Source organism: Teleopsis dalmanni, chromosome X (assembly GCF_002237135.1).
Source record: "Teleopsis dalmanni isolate 2A chromosome X, ASM223713v2, whole genome shotgun sequence".
NCBI classification, from domain to species: Eukaryota; Metazoa; Arthropoda; class Insecta; order Diptera; family Diopsidae; genus Teleopsis; species Teleopsis dalmanni.
In genome coordinates, this window is record NC_051848.1 from 3930674 (window position 1) to 3951667 (window position 20994).

Here is a 20994-nt window from a genome sequence, read left to right on the forward strand (position 1 = left end):
GACTTAAAGATATCGATAATCGCTAACAATTTCAGTCAGACATCACAGGTGTTAAAATGTGCTGCCGCTGTTGCAGTGTCACTCAGCAAAAATGCTGGGTTTTCGGTTTAGGAATTATGTTCATAATTGGAGCAATTATCAATATTGTTTGGGTACCCAAATGGGTGGATAATATTGTACTTAATGTAAGCAAGCAATATCCTTGGCATTGTATATACAACTTAAATTATTTCATTTCTATGTAAATGAAAGTCACTGCCCTTGGCGCCAGGTTCTAAGACATATGACAAATGGAGTGTTACGCCAATACCAGTCTACCTTCATATGTATCTATTTAATTGGACTAATGCGAGAGAAGTACAAATATCTGGAGTGAAGCCACATTTTCAGCAAGTCGGTCCTTACGTGTATCGTGAGGTCAAAACCAAGGAAGATATCGTATGGCATGCAAATAAGACAGTTTCTTTTTACGGTAAACGAGTTTGGTACTATGAGCCTGAATTAACGGTTGGTAAACAAGATGATTTGATTACTGCTCCGCATTTACCATCTATAGTGAGTAACACAAGTATTTTATTTTTCACAATAAAAATGTATAATACCCCTTTAATTTTGAGGCTGCCTCTCATGCTATCCGCGATAGAAACATACTTGTAAAAATCGCATTCAATTTAGCCCTTAATAATAATGGAGGTGCGCTATATCAAACCCACACCGCTGGTGAATGGTTATTCGATGGATTTTATGATGAGTTTCTGGATTTTGCTATGAAACAAAATACTTCGGAGACGGAGAAAATAACATCAAATGAATTCGCTTGGTTCTTAGATCGCAATGGTACAAAAGAATTTGAGGGTCTTTTCACCATACACACCGGTCAGGATGATTTAACACAAATGGGTGAAATTAAATTCTGGAATGGAATGAATCACACAGGTTTCTATGAAGGTGAATGTGGACGTTTAAATGGTAGCACTGCTGATCTATTTGTACCAAATATTCCAGCAGATAAATATATCACCATTTATATAACGGATACTTGCCGTATACTTAATCTCGTACCCACTGGTGAGATGGTCACCATTAATGGTATTGAGGGCATGAAATATGAGACTAAGGCAGATACTTATGATAATGGACAACTCAATCCAAATATGGAATGTTATTGCCCTGCTGACAAAGCTCCGGATAATTGTCCTAAAACTGGTGTTACAGATCTGGGACCATGTGCCGATGGTGCACCTATGTTTTTGTCCCATCCTAATTTCATGCATGCTGATCCCAGTTACAATGACACAGTATCAGGCTTATTTTCTGATTTTGAAAGAGATAATTTCTTTATAATAATGGAAAGGAAATTGGGTGTACCATTACAAGTAAATGCAGCAGTTCAAGTTAGTTTGTTGGTACAAAAGGACACCGATATCACGTAAGTGGATTCCATACATATTCAAATTTTTGAAGTTTTTAAGATATATTTTTATTTAATATAAAATTTTTAAAGTTCCTTTGAACAAATTTTACCTCAACAAAATATTAAATAAATTCTGAGATATTTGCGAAAAATTTAAATTAACTAAAATTTTTGGTTCAACCAAAAAAATTAAATAAAATAATGGACAGAAATTTTAAGAATATATATGGACTTGTAATCGTTTTTAAGGTTTTAATACACTTTATACCTTTGTGTATAAACACTTGACACAGTCTCGGTTTATGATGAGAGTAGGGTTTATGATGAGTAGAGTAGGGAGTAGAGTCGGTATATTTTTTCCTATACTTATACAACATGATTATGAATGGCTTAAGAGTTGGAGATATATTTATAATATTTTATTTCATTTATACTTTTTTACAGCATTTTAAAAAACGTACCAGAGTTTTATGCGCCGTTATTTGTTTCGTCCAGCAAAGCCATTATCAGTGAAGATTTGGCTAAGGAACTTAGGGTAAGTAATGATATTTTTATAATGTGGAAAATGAAACTTATAATATTTATATACTAATTGAATCAACTCCTGAAGTATTTGTTTAGCTCATATCTATTTGATAAAAAATTATGATTTCAACTTTAACCTGAAATTTGTTGATTGTCATTATTATATATTTTTAAACAGAGCTCTAAAAATAATAATTTAAAGTTATGTAAAATTAAATCGTATTACTTCCGTTACCTTCAATCAACATTACATTTTGTTTGGAAAGCAACATTTTTTTTATAAAGAATATTCAAGAATTTTACCAAAAGATATTCAGACATGAAGCCACAAAATCATGTTTACTTCGCCTAGTTTCCTTAAATTTTGTATTCACTGTTTCCCATACTACAATTTCTTCATAATAAAAAACTAATAGTAATCGTACAGTAATTAATAACATAATATGCTCAAAATATAATAGCTACAAAATCATTAAGAATATTCACTCTGCCGATTTTTAGATCGGCAAGAATTTTTTGATTATTACAAAAAATTTTAGATTCATAACAAAGGTCTACTAATTACTTTATAAAGTCCCGTCCCATTGAAGTGGCTAAGTTTCTCCATTTGGACCTGGAATAATGTTCAATTAAATCCCACCCAACCAATCCACCCCTTATTCTCATTCCCCTCTTCATCACTACCAACCACTACCCATACAATTCCCCACCAATGTAATCGTGTTGTAAATCCTTTCATGTCATATGCTTGCAGGTCCCAACGGGTTACAGCAACAACTATTTGCTTTTACTTTTAAGCACTTTAATATATAATATATCATATAATACAATATATATATAATATATTTATTACAACAAAATTTTTATCTCAAAACTTTGTTTTTATATTTCAGTTGGCTTTGAACCTTCCAAGTATAACACGCTACGTTGGTTATGGCATTCTTGGAATAGGTGTGGTACTCATTATTATAGGCATATACCTAAGTTGTGCTAACAAGTGGTATAGACATGAACCAAAAATTGATAAAGATATATAATTAAATTGTTTAATATGATTCTTAAATATTATGATATATAAGTATCAAAATATATGCATGTGTGCAAAAATGTTTCTTAATTTTTATACATGTTTATTATTATAACGTATGCAGAGGCATATAAATTAAAAATGTAATTAGTAATAGTAATCAACATTTTTTTATATTTTATTTAAAGTAATTTATTAATATATTAACATAAAAATAAAAATTTACTATAATTATAAGTGACTTTTTCTAAAGACTATACAATACTTTTGTCTAAAAAAAATAACGTAAGTACTAATAGACCAACAACACTGTATGTTATTCTTTTTGCATCATTCAATGTAAGTACGATATGTGATCATGGGAAAAGAAAAGTGATTTTTATTATTACAAAGCATAATCACATATGCCCACATTTCGCGTCAATTACACTCTCATAGAATGGGAAAACACTCTGAAATACTTAAACATTATTTTCGACAAAAACTTCTCCCAGAAAAACTATTGATCCAGCTGCAACCTAGCTTAAGAGATACAAACATTTCATTACCGTTACCAGCCTTCAAGTAGTCACAAGTTTAGTCCCAAAATTAAACTATTCATTGGCTTCATAAGCCAACAAGAAGAAGGGCTAAACATCATCACTTATAGCAAAGCTCCCAAAATCATACTCGAACGCCTTCGGTACACCAATTCCAAGTGCTCAAAACGAGTATCGATTGAATGGACTTGCAGAGAGATCTGCGTGCTAATCAATATATATCAGTGAATAGACACTTAAGTACTGAATACTACATTCTCTTTACTGAAGACAATCTTTATCCGTATTAGCAATTATAATTTAAAAACTAAACGCCTATATTATCAGAGGACTGGTTCAAGTTCATATTCTTAATTTATTGAATATGTCACCAAATAAAAATTCACAAAAACAACGTACAACATTACATATATTTTCAAATCTATTTTTATGACAAAAAATATTTTTAAAAAAATTATCATAATTGATTGAACCGATCAAAAATACATATAGGATATAGCCACGAAATTATTTGCGAAAACTGACAGACTGACCAACACCGCGTTATTGAATCTCAGAAGGGTTACAGGCTCCTCGGGGAGGTATGCAGATCTGAGGTTAATTATTGCTTAGTCTGATGAAGTGATAAACAATAATCCAGTCAAGGCGTAAATAAGGGATTTGATGATATCTCGAGTTAATAAAGAATAAAAGTGTTGAAGTGCACTGGCTTAAATAGCTTCAATATAAAAAATATCTATTTTTATTTACTTTTAAAACGAAATTCTTCAAAAATTATATATGAAAAGGAAATAACATAAATAAATAATATAATTATTATTATAAATAATATAATTATATTATTATTAAAAATTAAAATTCCTAAATGTATATATGATTTTTTAAAATTTAAAATTAAACTTTTTTATTTTTAAATTTATTAATTTAATTATTATTGATATAATAAACTATAGTTTTTTTTATTTTTATTTCTTTAACAATAATTTTCATATGTTCACATGAACTAATTGCAAAATTATGTTTGCTTATATGAGGAAATTATCATTCGATAAACTATTCTGCATAACGCACATACATATGTATGGATTTATTTTATAGATAATGTAGTATCTTATCTATATCGGTAGCCTATTTGACTCACACGCCACAAGTCAATAGGAAACAACTTAAACGCCCTAACAGCCCATACTGATATGGCTTTGTTGTTAAAAAAAGACTTTCAGAACTTTTTAAGATTAAATTGATAAGTTTAAAATTAAGTAATCAAATAAAGAATATTTTTAAATTCTTATCAATAATGCATTTTATTTATTTTTTTTTTTTAACAAAATGTTTATTTTCGACTATCCAACATAGGTAATTATAAATGTAATTTATTTGAATTAAGTATTGTAATGAATAAAATCTAATCTTTTACTAAGAAATGTAATAATAATAAATAACATAGAATTATTTTTTATATTTAACAAAAAAATATTATAAGAAGTTATAAAAAAATAAAGTTAATTTTAAAAAATATCTTCGATAATTACTCATATCTTGAACCAAAATACTCGAAATTCTCGAAATTGTAGTATCGAACCTACTTTAGCGAGTCTTCTTTTTTACCCGATATGAGGAGATGCCTATTTAGCTATTTCTTTTATTCATTAACCAGTGCTGAGCAAGATATCATTCACTTATACTCTCCTTAATTATTTGGTAATGTCATGCCCTTTGCTCTAGTGTATATCAATAAAGGAAATATTCACACTTTTTGCCGGTCTTAGGAATCCTAAAAAAAAATGCATTTTAAATTTTTGTTTTAAAAATATTCGGCAAGCCAGTGCCAGTTATTCATGATTTTTATATTTATAACGCAAAAGTAACAGTTGTTTGTGCGTTTTAAAATAAAAAGCTGAATTTTAAGAGTTACTTGTGCGCGAAAAAAATAAAAAGTACATAAAATAATTATTTTTGAGGAATATAATATAAAGCAAATTTAATTTTTTTTTTTTTGAGTTTTATTTTAAAATGTTCATATATAAAAAGCATGCATAATATTAAGCATAAAAGTTGTTAGAATGATAACTATATACTTAAATACGTTTTCACACAACTTTTAGTTGCTGCTTTTTTTCATAAAAAAAATTTTGAAATAACTATTACTTTTGGTCCCTGAATCCTACAATGATTTTTAAGTTATTTTTATTTGATGTGACTGTTGAAGTGTGCCCAAAATTTTTCTTTTTGCAATTTCGAAAAATAAATAAAAAATTGAATTAAATATTTTTAATTATCAATAGTAACATATAAATACTTTTAGCGGTAATAAAAAAATGCATACCTACAAATTTCTTAAAAAAGCTCTTAGTAATAAATGCCTAAAAATATGTGAATATTTGATTTTTTATATATAAAATTTTTTAATATAATTAATCTCCATATAATATATGGCAAAATTTAAATAACAAACAAAAATAGTTAATACTTAAACAACTCTATCATAATTACTAATTTCTTTCCAAATCATGGATGTATTGTACCCTGACAGACATACCCTAAATACATATAAATATACATTAACATATACATAAATATATATATATATATATATATATATATATATATATATATATAATATATATATATAATATATGTATATATATACAAGTTAAGGATCACGGCGTAAATAAAACCCCCGCAATGGTCCTTGTCCACGGCGAAATAACAATTTCCAGCCCATTTTCATAATGTTAAATCGCAGAAACAAATGTTTGGCAAAATCAGTCTAGTTGACATTTTTGTATTGGTTTTAATCTCTACACTGGGTCCCTGTCACTGTTAAGAGATATTCATTGAATATTACGCTCAGCAAAAACAAAAAACGACGGACAATTCTGCGACTGCTGCTCTAAAATGTTAAACTTTTTCGGTATTTCTAATCTGTGTTTTTTCACAGATGGTTTAAGGGTATACTCAACAATTGTGTAGAATATGGTATATTTACGCGCTAAATCCGAAACCAGTTTCTTTAACATTTTTAGATAATTGCAAAATATTCTTCCTGTCTCCTTTGAATATGTGGGTGAATAAACAATTCTAAGTTGACCAAGTCCAAAAGCATCAAGAATGAAATTTTTTACGGTGATTTTTCTGAGTACAACATAGGAAACAACTACGTACAAGAGTATTGAGAGGACATACATTTGCTGAAAGACCCATGAAATCAGTTATGTTCATATTATACACATACGTGTGGGAGAGCATGGCCATGTATTATTAGTTATTCAGACAACAAACTTAATCATGATATCAGGATTCAAATTTAATATACAATGTTTTCAAGTTTTACTAAAATAATAATCAGTTTCATAATAATCAGTTTAAGAGAAACATGCGAAAAGGGAATAATATTCAATAACTTTATAAGAACAGCACCATATTAAAGTGCAGATCGAAATTGGAGTATTATGAGTGTTGCCGAGTCAAGAGAGAGTACGAGGAAGAAAACTAAAATTATGTTTCTAACATTTATTTTTAGAAACTTATTTTAATTATTATTTAGGAATAAAGATTAACTCGTATCCTTCACATATGCTGTTATACACATAATTACCTTTAAGTAATTTTATGCCCATTGAAATGGTAACTTAGATTGGATCATTTAGTTTATATCAGTGAGACCTTCAGCATCAATCTTTCAAAAACGTTCGTGATTTTTCTTACTGATAACATTCACAATTTTGTAAAATATGAGATATAAATAAAAACTATATGAAAACATATCGAGATTATTGAAGAAATTCGCTAAATTTGATAGATTAAATATTTTACAAATCTTATTTTCTGGAAATAAATAAATACATTGACTTCGGAATAAATTTTGCGTCAGTAGATGGTGTAGATAAGCTATCACAGCTACGGTAAATAACTTTAAATACAGAAAAATTTTTTTTTGGAAAAAATAAAATTAAAAAATAAAATCAGAATATATTCTCTTTTACTTGAGAATATATAAAATCAGTAAGGTTTTTATTCAAGCTAAGTAACTTTACTTATTGATGAGGGAATTAATATCTCATTTGAATGTAAACTGGAAATACAAATAATAAGCAGTATGCCTCTGGGGTGAAGTACTAGATTTTATTGTATAAAACGAAGATAAGAAATATTTCAGTCAGTTCCAATGAAATAAGAGCAAACATTTATTAGAATCGTTTTTCGTCTTTTTTCTCGACATGCCTGTCCATGTAGCGTGTACAATATATAGTTCTTAATGTCAACATTTATTTTCGTTGGTATAACTGTCCAGACAGAGAGTAGGACCCTTTTACTGTCTATACCAAAAATCGTTTTTGTTTATTATTCTTGGCATAACTGTTCATGTGGTGTATACGGTGATTATTAGGTCTTACAGTTCTTCATTTATTTTCTTTGACATAATAATTTAGGCAGAGTGTAAGACCCTTGCTTATTTTAAAATTGTTTTTCCTTTTTTTTCTTGTACGATGTTTAATAGATCTTACAGTCCCTCATTTATTCTTTTTTGGCATTAAAAATAGACATTCAGATAGAGTGTTAGACCCTTACTGTCTCTGCTTAAAATCATTTTTCTTTATTTTTTTTGGCAACCAGCCCCTTTTAGTTTTTGTCTTTTAATGTACCTTATAATAATAGCCCTACTGTATAACAGCTCGTTGTGGTAACTTATTCCATCTTCATCATCATTTTATCTCATTGAATCATTTCCTCTAAAAAAGATCATAAACTTGTTTCTATAAGCTATGAATTTCAAACCCATACATAGACTAAGGTCTTGTATATAACTATTTTTTAAGCAGTATTGGTGCCAGTAACTGGAAGAACCATTTTATTTATCTGTCGATTTTAATACGTGTTTCGCTTTTTATTATTAATGGTGATTTGAAACGTTTCAATTATTTAAGAAATTTTTAATGCTATATATCTTTTATTGTCTGGCATATGTAAGCCAGACAATTCAATATTGGGTAATTTCTGTTAATCCATCAACATTTAAATCTAAAAGTACAAAATTACTCAAGTGTCAGATTACTTATTTTGTATCAAAACAGTCATAAGAGAGTGATCGACTCATCAATACTAAGCCTATTATCCGTTGTTTACAATCAGAGTTGATGAATCTGTATCCCTTTTCAAATGCCACTGCCATCGCAAAATCTTAGTTCTATGCTACTATATATTTTAAATCATATTTATTGATAGTATAAATATTGGTAATTTTATTGGTTTTATGATTTTTTACACTATATACAAGTATATTCATCTGTATTATGCACAATCCATTTTATCATCCTTAATGAATATGGGACAGAGCCTTATTTAACTGTTAGATTGAAGATTCAAATTCCAATAAGGCCAACAAGGCAAACATTTTATTAAAAAGATAGGATAAACTTTAAAGTATTTAGTAGTTGCTTTTTGGGTATATATTCTATGATAAGGTAGAGGATCAAGATTTTGCAAACCCCAATACTTCATTCAAAAAGAAATGACGTGTTTTAGGTATTGAAAAAATGACATTGCTTTTCCAAGACTAAAGTCTTTTTCAGAAAGATCTTAATTATGATATAGTTATGTTTTTAATACAGCTGATATATATATATGACAAATAAATATAATATAAATAAAATGAATTCACGTATTTTTTTTCATTTTTTTTTATTAAAATTAAACATAATACAATACAAAATAAATCACAAAATCAATAAAATTTATTTGACCTTTTCTAAGTCAATTTCATCCAATGTTGATACCTCTGCATCCTATTTCATCATTTAAGGTTTCGTACATATTCCTATGGTGTACTATGGACGAATGCATCAATTTTTCAAAGTTTTTTCTTTTTAGTCGCTTGAAATTTGGGAGCTTTGTTCGAAAAAAGATTATATATATAAATAATTTGTATTAATAAGTAATATTAAATATAATTAAAAACAAATTTTAATGATTATTATTTACCACTGGAAAGCGTAATCTTCTTTAAAGATTGTTGAATTTCCAAGTATTTATCATTTTTATTCTTTACTGAAGAATTTTGTAGTAGTCTTGACTTCAGAGAGTTCTTTGTTTTTGGGTTTTCAGCTTTTTTTACTGCACCAGTAATGAGAGTTGTCGGCTTCTGCTTATTTATAGGTTGACCTACGACATGTGGAAAATTCACAACAGGTGATGTATTATTAGTTTTGTTAATTAATTGCTTAGATTTAACGTTTTTATCGACTTTACTCTTATTTCTTAATAATACTTTAGTTGCTTCCTTTGATGAATTGGTCATTGTTCCTGGTTTTTTATTTGATGGCTTTGCAGTCAACTTAGTCGAATAAATTTCTTTAAATCCCATAGCTGTTGGTTTTTTTTTGGAACTCTTTATGTTAGGAGAAATATTACAAATTGCTGAGGTTTTTGAATTAAATACGCGATTTGGTTTCGAAACCTCATTAGTTTCACTTGAGATTTTCCCAATCAAATCATATTGGTGATAGCTTTTTTTGTAAGGTGCAGAAAATCCACTTACACCTAAATTACGTTTCTCTAAAATGTGCATGTAGTCCAATTTATTTTTTGTCCCGACGCCATTATTGGATTTCCTTGTTAGCGGAATATCTTGAGATTTAGTTGTTAAGACATCTTGAAGTGTTCTTGTCATTTTTGACGGAGTTATGCCACCAGTAAGTCGATTTACATTTTTATCTTTGGTCGCACCCTTTTGAGATTTTCTTACAAGTCTTGAACCTAAGATGGATTCAGCCATAATATTGTGAAGCTTACTGACGATTTCAGCGTTTTCCATTTGAAGTTTCTTCACTGCATTTGTTGCATCTATCAAGGCAACTTCTCGTTTTTTATTATCTACAACCTTTTCTTTTATTTTATTTGCATTTCCAAATACAAACTTAGTTTCCTCTACGTTTTTCACATCTATTGTTTGCTTCTCAGCACTTTTTAAAGAAATTTCATTAATGGTATTTTGCACTTTCTTTACATTTTTTGGATCGGTCTTAGGTTGTTCCCGCTTATTCAGACTTGGCAAAGGTATTAATGAAACTTGATGGTTTTTATCACCAACAGCCACTTCTTTTATTTTATCTGCGTTTCCAGATACAAACTTACGGTCTTCTACTTTCTTTACATTTATTTTTGGTTTCTCAGCATTATCTAAAGCAAAGTTAATGGTGTTTTGAACTTTCTTCACATATCTCGGATTTGTCTTAGGTTCATCGCGTTTATTCAGATTTGTCTGAGGTATTAAGGGAACTTGTGGTTTTTTATCAACTACAACTATATTTTTCATTTTATTTACGTTCCCAGAAACAAACTTATCCTTTTCAATTTTTTTGACATTTATTGTTCTTTTCTCAGCATTTTTAAAGGTATCTTCATTTATAGTATTTTGAACTATCTTTACATTTCCTAGATCTATCGTACTTTTCTCACCTTTATTCGGATTTATGTGAAGTGGAACTTTTTTTACGTTCATTGGAACCACATGGTTGCTTTCACGTTTATTCATAATTTTGGATGCTTTTTCAACATCTTCTAAATTATTCACATTACGAGAGCCTAAAGCGGATTGTTGAGGAAGATGTTTGTTGTTAGATTTTACTACAACATTTGGAATCATCTTTACTTTTTTGGATTCCATCACAACATCTTGCAAATTATTTTTATTTATTGCTTCAAATTCAGTTTTTAGTACTTGTTTTCCATATTTTTGGTCCAACGGTGTTAATTTCGATTCATTTAAATTTTGGTATTCCCTCACGAAATCAGAAACTTTTTTCACGTTTCTAGGTTCTCTCAAGGTATCATGTAATTTATTTTTAGTTTCTAATAAATTGTTTTGCAGTTTATGTGAATGGATGGGCTCCAACAAGGTGTTTCCAGTTTTATTCACATTTTTACCTCCTGTGAAGGCAGTTTCCTTTATATACATACTCTTAGATGCTATTAAAGTATCTTGCAAATTATTTAAATTTGTAGGTTTTGTAACGCTTTCTTGACTTTTATGTATATTTTCAGATCCACAGATATTTTTTGGTCCAATAAAAGTTTTTTTTATTTTATTCACAGTACTGGGTCCTGACGAAATATCTTGTAATTTAGGTACACTTTTTGGTTCGATCGAAGCGTCTTGTAATTTATGCACATTTTTAATATCGATCGAAGCACCGTGCATTTTATGCATACGCCTGGATCGAGACAAGAGATCTTGCGATTTATGCACATTTTTCGGTTCGATAGATGCATCTTGTAATTTATGCACATTTTTAAGTTCAATCGAAGCACCGTGCAATTTATGCGCACGTCTGGATTCAGGCAAGAGATCATGCAATTTGTGTACATTTTTCGATTCAATCGAAGATTCTTGCAATTTGTGCACATTATTCGTTCCAAATAATGCCTCTTGCAGTTTTTGCGCATTTCTAGATCCAGTGAAATTGCCGTGTATGTTTTTGGTTTTTTTAGCACCTACCGTAACACTTTGTAACTTATTCATATTTCCTGACCCTACTGCTATGCTTTGATGTTTCTTCACAATTTTCACATTGGTTCTTGCATTTTGAGGACCCACAAAATTTTTGAATTCTGGCATGGTATCCGGAATTGTATCACCATACTTGTAAATTTTGGATCTTTGGAATAATATCTGAGTATCATACTTCGTCTTAGCTGGTGATGAAGGTGAATTCGGCTGTGCCTTCAATGGAAAACCTATCTGTGTACTTTGTGATTGCAGAGTTGATGTTGATGAATATGGATTATCTTGCAAGTTCTTAAATGCCTGCGATAATACAGACTTCTCGAATTCTTTCAATTTCTTTATTATATTAGACTGGACGTTATTTTTTAAAACGCTTTGTTTTTCAAGATCAACAGCTTTTTGTTTTGGTAAATTTTGTGACTTAGAAATACCAATATTTTCAACCGATACTGATTCTTTTGAACCCTTTGGTAATGCACTTACAGGTTTAAGTTTTACATCAAGTGGTAATTTTTTGTATTTTTCTATTATTCCTCGAAGTGAAGAAGGGCCTTCTTTATTAGCATATTCCTTTTTAAATCGTTCATCAAAATCTTCCACATCTTCCACTGGTAGAGCATCATCAGGAATATCATTAATCCATGCCGCAGTCATTTCTTGTCTATATTTGTCCACATTTATGCGTTCCTTCAAGACAGAATTAACTGTATAAGTACTTTTTTTAATATTCTTTCGAGCCATTGCTAAAATTCTCATAAAATACAGATCCAGAAAATAAAAATAAAAATATAGGATCGAAATGAAATATAAAACGCTCAAATATTTATCCTGTCAATATAAATTTTTTTAAATGTAAATTTAGTTTGAACTTTGAAGAAATTATATTTTTTTTTTAATATTCAAAGCAATCTATTTTAAAATATTTTGGTTTTTAAGGAAACAACAATTTTATGCATTTTTTAATTATATCAAGTGTTTGATTATATTTAATAGGGAAGAACAAAGCAAACACAAATATCGCAATCCTAACGGCAAGCACTTCTCCATCTCTGTCCTTCACGACAATGCCAAGATCACTCGCATTGACAAGTACCTTTTGACACTTGCTCGTAGGTACCTTACCCGCCTCCACGACCTCTCGCCTGACGTCTCTATTCCTATAACCCTTCCTGAAGATCTTGCTCTAGTCTTGCGCTCTAAACTTCCCCAATACCTGTTCCACTACCTCGATGAGTGGGACCGTAACATCCACTTGATTCCCCAATATAACCGCGGTTTTCGTGACCCTAGTCACAAAGTTTACCGCTAACCTCGCCCCTGCTAATCTGCTCTAACCCCACCCCCTTCTTCATAAACCAATTTCCCTAATGTACGCCCTCGCTTTCTGGCTTAGATGAATCTAGCCTGCTAGGTACTAAGCTTATTTTTTTCCTCTCTCCCCTGATTACTGGAATGAAGTTTTCACAATGCTGTGGATATCTTCTCCATTCATGCTAAGAGCTGGATTAGTGGGTTCAAGTCTCACACGGTGGCTGGCTCTCGATGCTTCCACCTACTGTCAAAAAACAAAAAAAAACACAAATGTGGTAAAGCATATGGTAAAGCTTCTTCTTATACCCTGAAGATGACTAGAGATTATAGTTAAAATATTGGTGATAATTAAACAAATTTTATTAAAAATAATTTGAAAATTTGTGTGACCAATTAACTTGTTCAAAAATACATAATTCATTAAATTATAATTTTATATTAAACTTGAAATATTTTTGACCTTTGAAATCAGGTATTTGTATAATCCAATTATTCTTATGTAAAGCTTTTAAAAACAATTTAAAGAATCCAGTTAATGATTGAATTTTCAGTATATTAAATTTTGAGCTCCTAGAAAAATACAAGATAAATGATTAAAAGTTGATTTAGAAAAATTATATTTTTATGAAGTTAATATATTTTTTGTTATTTACATCAATTTGGGTTTAATATTTATTAATTCTTCTATAAAAATTTATTTCACTAAGTCCAAATAAACCCGACATTATCGAATTGCTTTATCATTCGGTTAAGTCCAATCGCAATCTGGACACAATCTCTTCTACAAAATAAACTATTTGCACACTTCCGAGACCCCACGAAGCTATCATTCTCTTATCAGTTAATTTAATTGCAAACCAAACAAGCTAAAGTGCGCGTACGGCTTATAATTTTAGTACTCCCCAATCTGCCCAATCTAATAAAGTAATTATAGAAAAAGTTAAGCTCATTATCTAAATTTTCCCGTTGAAGAAAAGTAAATAAATACTTTAGCTGATATATTAAAATACTCATATGGAAATAATTTGCAAAAATAAATACTACAAATCTAATCTGGAACTACCAAAATCCAAACAAAATTTTCGTAGTATGCAAACGTAATAAATAGTGCAAAAAAGAGTGTAGACTGCACAAAATCAACTGAGGCTTCACAAATATCTAATTAAGTTTTCATTAAATTAATAATCCTTATTTGAAATAGTCCTTTAAGAACAAAACAAGTTAATAATAAAAAATGTGTTGTAATTGCTGCAGTGTTAGACAACAGAAAATATGGGTTTTCACATTGGGTACATTGTTCCTAGTGATTGGAATAGTGTTAATCGCCGCTTGGCCGCATATATCCAACACAATAATTAACTCGGTTTGATATGTCAAAATGTTCTATCTGAAACTGCAACTGAATTTAAAATATATTGCAGATGTTACCTTTATCACCAGGTTCGTATACATTCAACAAATGGGAAGTTACGCCCATACCTCTGTACATGAATTTTTATTTGTACAATTGGACAAATCCGGATCAAGCCTATAATCCAGATGTAAGACCACATTTCGAAGAAGTTGGTCCTTATTATTTCAGAGATACTAAAATTAAACAGGATTTAAAGTGGCACGATGAGAACAATACGGTTACTTTCTTTGGACTTCGGAATTGGTATTTTGATGCTGAAAAATCAAATGGTTCTCTAGATGATATGATTACAACTCCACATTTTCCAACGATGGTAAGTATGATAAATGTTGCAGCGTTGATTTTTAAAATGAAAAACAATTTCATATTTTAAGTGATATTATTAAAAATATAAAAAAATTAAAATATATAAAAAAAGGTAACTGTTGTAAAAATTGCACTACTTTGTAAGCTATGTCACAAAACATAATTTCAGATATCCAAAAAAAAAAATAAAACTAAATACATATATATATATATATATATATATCGAGTACCGAATTACCGACTTCGGTGAGAATACCCCTAATATATGTTTAAAAATTTTTATCTAAATTTTTGCAATCTTTTTCTTTTCCATCATGAACTAACGTATTACTTAGTCTATCTTTTTTTTGCTATTACATATTTACACTGAGTTAAAACAGCTAAACATAACTGTTTTTATTTTGTGAATAGATATTTATATAAAGCAGGGCTTCTCAACTATTTTCTTCACCACCCTAGCATATACCTACAAGAAGCGTGTCTTATACAGTCCCCGTAAACAAAATTGTTCTCATTTATATTTATATATATTTCGGAAACGGCTAGTCTTCCTAGTCAGCGTTGTTAAAAAGTTAACAACGGTTACATAGGCGTAAATTCAAATAGTGCCCTTATCAAACTAATTGCACCCTATGGCGGGCAATTGCCCCACATTGGGAAACACTGGTGTAGTGGTATATTAACCTTTGTATCCATATTTGTACGGAGTATTAAACCATTTGATTTTGTTTGTATTTTTTGTATTTTTGCATATATAAAATGTAATATATAATATATAAAATAATGTATAAAATACATAATATATATATATATATATATATACATAAGTCATGACTCAGATATATTTCATTATCTACACATAAACTTAATTAAACTTTATGCATATATATATATATATAATATATATAATATATATGAGACTAGAGTACATACTACTATTTTAGCTTGCTAAATATATAATTTTGATAATAACAATCATTCCCTTATTCAGGCTGCTTCAAAATTTTCGCTCAGCTTCAACAAAATTATACGTAAAGTTGTTAACTTTGGACTAAACCGTGAGGGAGGAGCCTTAACTATGACCCATTCAGCAATAGATTGGCTATTCCATGGATTTTATGAGCATTTATTGGATTTCGTTGAACGTTTGCACTCACCTTTATTACCAATCTATGTAAATAAGTTTGCTTGGTTTTATGGACGTAACAACAGTAAAGAGGCTGAAGGTAGTTTTACAATACACACTGGTAAAGATGATCTCTCACAATTGGGTGATCTAAAACTTTGGAATGGTTCAGCACATACAGGCTTTTGGAAAGGCGATTGTGGTAAAATTAATGGTAGCACCGGTGATATTTGGGCGCCGGGTAAAAGCTGGGATGACACTATTTCCATATTTATATCAGATGTTTCACGCTTTATTAATTTGTTTCCACAAGAAGTTATTAATTATCGTGGAGTTGAAGGCTGGGTGTACACTTCTACAGATCAAACTTTCGATAGTGGTTATGTTGCACCAGATACAAAATGTTTCTGTACTGAAGGACGTAAATGCCCTAAAAATGGTGTAATTGATTTCTCACCAGTTGCTAAACGTGCGCCAGTATTTGTATCTCATCCTCATTTTTATATGACAGATCCTTTGTATTTAGAGAATACAACTGGTCTATCGCCAATTGCTGAAAAACATGGCATAAAAATTATCATGGAACCAAAATTGGGTGCACCACTCTATGTTAATGGACAAGTTCTGATAAGTCTATTTATTGAACGAAATGACGATATCGAGTAAGTACTTCTTCTTTTACACTAATCATTATTTTTTTATTTTATCTTTTTGTGGAATATAATTAACCTGTATTTATTAAATGTTGGTACTTAAACATTAAAATAACGTAATTAACTCTCTTAAAAAATTTAAAAAATTTGATGACAAAGACCACACAAAAAGTCAATTATTTGTAAAAGAAAACCATTATATACCAACTTACGTTTGGCTAAAATTTTTAATCCCCCCTATTTAGCAAATCTAATCTTCAAGCGACTATTCTTTGGCTATAAAGTTCAGTCACAAATAATAATTACATACGTATCAAATAAAGAGGTTATATCCGTTGCAAGTTGATATTTATAAAGAATTTGAAACATCGTTGAAAAAAGTCTATCAAGGAAAGATAAAATTGTGATGCAAAATAAAAAAAAAAACTTTGCAAACACTCTTCGTATATCAGAGTTTGAAAATTCTTATCATCATTTAACTGACCGATGTTAATCGCTCTTCATTTATAACCACCTTTTCAAATATTTTTTGAGCTGTTCGAAATTTTTAATATTTCAATGTTCGAATATCCTTGAACTGTTGGTTCGAGGACATGTTTCAGCATTTGGTATTATACTATATATATATATATATATATATATAACATAAGATCAAACATAAATCATATTTGTTTTATTCGTTCAAATATGTTCGAAAACTTGTAGTATTCCAACCAGATATTCGAAGTGCATTCTAACTTTAAAGTGTTCGATTGTCTTAATGTACAGACATTTGGAGTATTATTTGTATGATATATTAGAATTAACACACAAAAAAGCATTACTATTATCTATATACACAATTTTACATTTATTTTATTTACGAAAATTTAAAGAATTTTTCAAAACAAAAAAAATAAATAAACAAAAATTAATAATTATTTATTTTAAAACTAACTTATGTGCATGTCAAGTACCTTTGATAATTTGCAATCTATAAATGAAGTTCTGATTGCCAAATTTTATTATTTGTTTTTAAATTTGTTCCCATGTTTGCAACATTTTTTTGTATAGTTATATCAATAAAAGATTAGTGATATTTAATAATAATAATATTACTAATCTTACAATTTTTATGAATGGCTTTTAGATTCAGTCCAATTTAAATTATGCCAAACAGTGGCGTGAATATGTTATTAAGTTCTTTTTAATTTTAAAATTACGTTCACTTTTAATTTGTGTCATTAATTAAAAAAAAATATTTTATTTATTTGATTTATATTTAATACAGAAAGTAATAAAAACAATAATAATTATATATTTATAATAACAATGTCAGTGAATAAATATAAAATAATTATTTAAGTGCTCATTTCCTCTATAAACTATCCACGGCAATACTAATTTTTCCTTATGAATAGTATAAACTAGATAAAAAATTGTAGTTAATAGTTAAACTTAACACCAACCTTTACAGCTATTCAAAACCGAGTTAATAATATATAACATTATTTATATTCGGTATTGATAGTATTACCGAATTTAGCAATAATATAACCTTTATAACTAAACTGTTATTGCTGAATGTGTAGTCAAGAGACTAAAACCTCAAAATGATGATCACCGAGAAGCAATTAATAATAGGCATTAGAAAAAAATTGAATTAGCAATTTTTCTCTCATTATATAGATACCCAGCTATATCAAAAACCAAGGTACCAATTTTAAAAAAAACTATCAGAAAATCACACCGAAAAATTCGGATGTACGATGAAAATGAATTGTTTATATTAATGCAGGTAGGGTCTCGCATAATGAATATAAATATCACCTTCTATAAAGTATAAACCTGCATCTTACCACAACGTATCAATACATGAAATGTGTGGCCTTTCACAGACTCGGCCTTAAACTTAATCTTAACATATATATTATAATAATAATATAATAATAATTTAATTACATTTTTAGTAAAAATTAATAACTAAAATTAAGATTAATTTTCTCTACTCTATATCTAATCAGAAAAACATATTTTCAAAAATGAAACCCGGTTTCGTCTTATGCCCCATTTCTATTATAAAATTAAAGGGAAAAAAGCAACAAAATTTAATATTATCTGATTTAATGTATTACCTGTTTCCACTACAGCTAATAATATGTGTCCACTAACAACGTTAAACCAGTTAATTAACTTGAGATTGCTTGAATGACTTGAATTTCGAGTACGCTAATTGGTTAAACGAAGCTATTGAAAACGTAACTACTTAACATATGTAATTAATTATTATTAAATATTAACTACTAATGTAATTAAGATCCATTGGTATGAACTGATTTGTGCATGTGAAATAGTATGTTTTTTTAATTTTACGTACGAAGCATATGACAAACATTTTCAATTTTGGTAATTTTTACCAAAATAAATTTATTTTTAAGGATTGCATTCGACATTTTTTAACTTAAATGAGTTCATTTATTTATAATGAGCTAATTTATATAAAAGCTCATTGTATTGTAAATTGTCTTCATTATCGGCCTTATTGAATAAAATTGTCTATATGAAGCCAATGGGAGCATGGTATTAAGCTGTTTTATATCTGGGTATAACCTACTTAACCATAGGGATATATAAATAATTAATAATAATTATTAGGCATATAAAAGATGTCTATTAGCACATTCACTCTATCTCATTTAGGTGGTTTTGCTACTATAATATAAATGAACTCATTATCAATAAATCAGCTCATTTATGTAAAAAATGTCGAATGCAACCCTTAAAAATAAATTTATTTTGGTAAAAATTACCAAAATTGAAAATATTTCTTATATGTTTCATATGTAAAATCAAAAAAAAATATACTATTTCACATGCACAAATCAGTTCATACCAATGGATCTTAATTACATTAGTAGTTAATATTTAATAATAATTAATTACATATGTTAAGTAGTTACGTTTTCAATAGCTTCGTTTGACCAATTAAGGTACTTGAAATTCAAGTAATTCAAGCAATCTCAAGTTAATTAACTGGTTAAACGTTGCTAGTGGACACATATTATTAGCTGTAGTGGAAACATAATATAACATATGTTGTGTATAATACATATATACTGTGTACAAAATGTCCGAATTTTATAATTCAATTATATTTAATTATAAAAGAAATTAAGATAACATTTATTAAGAGAGTACAATAAACTTAAATCGCTACTTCTAGAAAGCAGTTCCTAATCGATTTCAATAATGAAAAACAAAAACATACTTTTAAACAACCGATTTTCAAAACTCATCCTCATGAATTTGAAAATTCAAGTTCTCTGACAAAGTTCCTTTTATTCAATCTAATAAAGAAAAAAAAGGAATTGGATAGAAATCTATAAAATATTTTTTAACTTTATTTATTATTATCTATCTATTAATTTACTTTATCTATTAACAAATTGCATATATTTCTCATGCTTTATCTTTTCCAGCTTCCTAAGAAATCTTGCCTATGATTTTTATGCACCACTCTTTGTTGTACAAATTCAAGCAGATATAACAGATGATATACTTAAGACCGTAAAGGTATAAATCAATTGCATCAGTTAACTGAAATGAATCCACATATGAAATACTATATCTCTCATGCATTTTGTTTTATTACAGTTCGCATTGAGTATATCCAGTACTGGTCAATATATTGGAATTGGATTCACAACGTTAGGCGTTCTCATGCTGGCAACTGGCATTTGGGTGACAAAAACTCACAAGTGGCGCAATGACTCGCCAGACGTAGAAACTGTCAAAACACCGGCGCCTGAAACGTAAACTGTGATATGATAAATTTGTAGTGTCAATATTTCGAAAATGGAACCGATAAGAAATTCCAGCGAAATTGCGATTAAAAGCAGTACAACTGCACTCAATGGTTGTGGAAAAACGATTAACATGTTAACTATTTATTATAAACACAAAACAAAAACAAATATGTGATATGTATAAAAATTTATTATCAATAAGTATTTAATTGAGCGCTACACTTTGCGGCACATAAGTGATCTCTCATTCAGATTTGTTAATTAACATAGGCATATAGCCTTGTTTACCAAGGTGTATTTATATTTTTTATATGTTTTCCATAGAATTTTTTATAATAATTTTAATAGGTTTCATTGTAGTTTTTTTTTTTTTAAAAGAAATTTTTAT

General features: G+C 28.8%; 3 protein-coding genes across 4 annotated transcripts; 2 read left to right on the forward strand and 1 right to left on the reverse strand.

Annotated features, from left to right (window-relative positions):
* The first annotated feature begins 19 nt into the window (after window positions 1-19).
* LOC119688579 (protein croquemort) lies at window positions 20-3053 on the forward strand. Its single transcript, XM_038103252.1, has 5 exons — window positions 20-185; window positions 253-555; window positions 618-1429; window positions 1859-1949; window positions 2833-3053. The coding sequence occupies exons 1-5, from the start codon at window positions 57-59 to the stop codon at window positions 2974-2976; spliced, it is 1479 nt and encodes a 492-aa protein (XP_037959180.1). The 5' UTR covers window positions 20-56; the 3' UTR covers window positions 2977-3053.
* Window positions 3054-9264: 6211 nt separating this feature from the next.
* On the reverse strand, window positions 9265-12793 carry LOC119688578. Of its 2 annotated transcripts, XM_038103251.1 has the most exons (3): window positions 10627-12793; window positions 9488-10593; window positions 9265-9394 (listed from the first exon to the last, which is right to left on the reverse strand). In XM_038103251.1, the coding sequence occupies exons 1-3, from the start codon at window positions 12765-12767 to the stop codon at window positions 9357-9359; spliced, it is 3285 nt and encodes a 1094-aa protein (XP_037959179.1). In that variant the 5' UTR covers window positions 12768-12793; the 3' UTR covers window positions 9265-9356. The 2 variants fall into 2 exon arrangements, with proteins under 2 accessions (XP_037959179.1, XP_037959178.1); XM_038103250.1 differs by having other exon boundaries at window positions 9488-12793.
* A 1763-nt stretch (window positions 12794-14556) lies between these two features.
* LOC119688580 (protein croquemort) lies at window positions 14557-20717 on the forward strand. Its single transcript, XM_038103253.1, has 5 exons — window positions 14557-14685; window positions 14744-15049; window positions 16034-16830; window positions 20280-20373; window positions 20455-20717. Exons 1-5 carry the CDS (start codon window positions 14557-14559, stop codon window positions 20614-20616), a joined length of 1488 nt encoding a protein of 495 aa, XP_037959181.1. The 3' UTR covers window positions 20617-20717.
* Window positions 20718-20994: the final 277 nt, after the last annotated feature.

What these genes read in the sequence shown, in the direction of transcription:
- LOC119688578 (XM_038103250.1), bottom strand. Translation starts at nt 12,767, where the DNA reads ATGAGAATTTTAGCAATGGCTCGAAAGAATATTAAAAAAAGTACTTAT. An exon ending in GAAGATTACGCTTTCCAGTG is followed by an intron (nt 9,395 to 9,487) that starts GTAAATAATAAT and finishes TTTCGAACAAAG; the next exon opens with CTCCCAAATTTCAAGCGACT.
- LOC119688580 (XM_038103253.1), top strand. Translation starts at nt 14,557, where the DNA reads ATGTGTTGTAATTGCTGCAGTGTTAGACAACAGAAAATATGGGTTTTC. An exon ending in CCAACACAATAATTAACTCG is followed by an intron (nt 14,686 to 14,743) that starts GTTTGATATGTC and finishes AATATATTGCAG; the next exon opens with ATGTTACCTTTATCACCAGG. An exon ending in CTCCACATTTTCCAACGATG is followed by an intron (nt 15,050 to 16,033) that starts GTAAGTATGATA and finishes TCCCTTATTCAG; the next exon opens with GCTGCTTCAAAATTTTCGCT.
- LOC119688579 (XM_038103252.1), top strand. Translation starts at nt 57, where the DNA reads ATGTGCTGCCGCTGTTGCAGTGTCACTCAGCAAAAATGCTGGGTTTTC. An exon ending in CAAAAGGACACCGATATCAC is followed by an intron (nt 1,430 to 1,858) that starts GTAAGTGGATTC and finishes ACTTTTTTACAG; the next exon opens with CATTTTAAAAAACGTACCAG. An exon ending in ATTTGGCTAAGGAACTTAGG is followed by an intron (nt 1,950 to 2,832) that starts GTAAGTAATGAT and finishes TTTATATTTCAG; the next exon opens with TTGGCTTTGAACCTTCCAAG.